General features: G+C 38.2%; 1 protein-coding gene across 1 annotated transcript; it reads right to left on the bottom strand.

Annotated features, from left to right (window-relative positions):
- Nucleotides 1–379: 379 nt before the first annotated feature.
- Nucleotides 380–1,788, bottom strand: LOC108355336 (ATP-dependent RNA helicase p62-like). The gene has a single exon (XM_017606502.1). It carries the CDS (start codon nt 1,759–1,761, stop codon nt 901–903), a length of 861 nt encoding a protein of 286 aa, XP_017461991.1. The 5' UTR covers nt 1,762–1,788; the 3' UTR covers nt 380–900.
- Between the last annotated feature and the right edge of the window lie 75 nt (nt 1,789–1,863).

The raw sequence follows: 1,863 nt of genomic DNA, 5'->3' as shown, positions 1-1,863 counted from the left end.
GGACGAATGCACANTTTTGATCTTCTCATTCCAGGACAGCGCCGAGCACAAAAGCAGGCATAGTGAGATTGACGAAACCAATAAAAATGTAGCAGCAATGTGTCAAATGGACGAATGCACAAAATTTTTATATTAACTGATGTAATTTTACTTATACATATTCTTAAATAAACATAAAACCATGAACTAGTGCATACTTACAAATATACATTACAAATTATTTAGTACGAAAGATGTAAAAGAGATCTTAAACATACATATATCATTATTCTACAAAAAAAAATCATGCATTTTCTAAAACAAAGCCTAATTATACACACATATACACGCTTTTGAATATTGTGAACCACAACTTACAAAAAATAATAAAACAAACATCTTTGAAATAAAGATATTAAAACTTTATTCAATCTTCTATTTTAGTAACCTTCTGATATAGTTTTAATTCCATTCATTCATTTATTCCATAAATGTTTAATATAAGTATGTATGTACGTTAAACGAAAATGTACACATCTAAATTTTCATAACCTCTTTTGTATATAAAGCTGTATCTTCCGTTTCCCTAGCCCTTTGAAGTAAATGCCAGGTGTTTTCTATGAGAATGATATTTGCAGAAGATTATGCTAAAAGCGAGTGTTTACAATTCAAGTATGAAGACCGAGCCTAACACATACATATGAATATACATGCTTTCTTGTTTTTCTTGATTTGATCACCGTGTCTCAAAAGAAGTGCTGCATTGCTCCAACGTCAATTTCAGATTGTTTGACTTATGAAACGTTGCGAACAAACTTAAAGGGAATTCTTTTCATACATATTATTTCTTTATGTAAAACCAACTCTTACAGTTGGTAAGTTTCTCCATGCTTACACAAAATTTCGCGACGAGTGTGTGTTTTAGTGTCGAGAGTTGTAGTTCCGCGATCTAGAGCCACCAGAAGACAGGCCACCGTTCGGGAAACCGCCACCAACGCCACTACTACTGCCATATCCACCACCGCCACCGCTGTTGCCTCCCATCAGAGCATTACCACGATAACCGTTACCATATCCAGGACCTGAATTTCCTCCCATACCACCCGAATGAAAAGCGCGACCTCCCCCACCACCACCACCACGTCTATTAGGTCCCATGCTGCTACCACCGCCGCCGCCGCCACCGCCACTTCCTCGGCCCCCACGACTGCGACCACCGCCAGTGCCGGCACTGCGCGCCATGTATTCTAATTCTGGATTTACATTTTGGTTGGCTTCGCGCAGTATGTCTATCAAAGCACGTGCACACTTGGCGTTCTTACGTGTGAAAAATGCATACGATGTTCCTGAGGTATGTTTCCGCCCAGTACGACCGATTCGATGTATATAATCCTCGGACGACTGTGGAAAATCAAAATTAATCACATACTTGATACCATCCACATCCAAACCACGCGCAGCCACGTCTGTTGCAACAAGAATATTCGAGCGACCGCTGCGGAACTCGGTCAACACATTGTCACGATCAACTTGTGATTTATCGCCATGTATTGAGCCTACCCGCACCCCAAAGCCATTTATGAATCTGGACAATTCGTCAACTTTCTTTTTTGTGGCTACAAATATAATGATTTTTCCAGGAGCATGAGATTGATCATAGATATGAGAAAGTAGATCTTTTAATTTTGTGCCCTTGTCGTGTTCGTTGCAAACGTCAACGTATTGGCGTATATTGTGATTAGCGGATAGCTCCAATGAACCGATGTTTACCTGGAAGCACATGTATTGTTAAGTTTTAAATATTATTTATTTATTTATTTATTTATTTATGTAGTCAAATTAAAGATAAATTCAAATACAATTGAAATACAACTCCGAAAAATC

Source organism: Rhagoletis zephyria, unplaced genomic scaffold, assembly GCF_001687245.7.
Source record: "Rhagoletis zephyria isolate East Lansing unplaced genomic scaffold, Rhagoletis_zephyria_1.1 Rzeph_scaffold_44636, whole genome shotgun sequence".
Classification (NCBI taxonomy): Eukaryota; Metazoa; Arthropoda; class Insecta; order Diptera; family Tephritidae; genus Rhagoletis; species Rhagoletis zephyria.
Note: the sequence above shows the minus strand (reverse complement) of the source record. Positions and strands in the feature narration are given on the sequence as shown.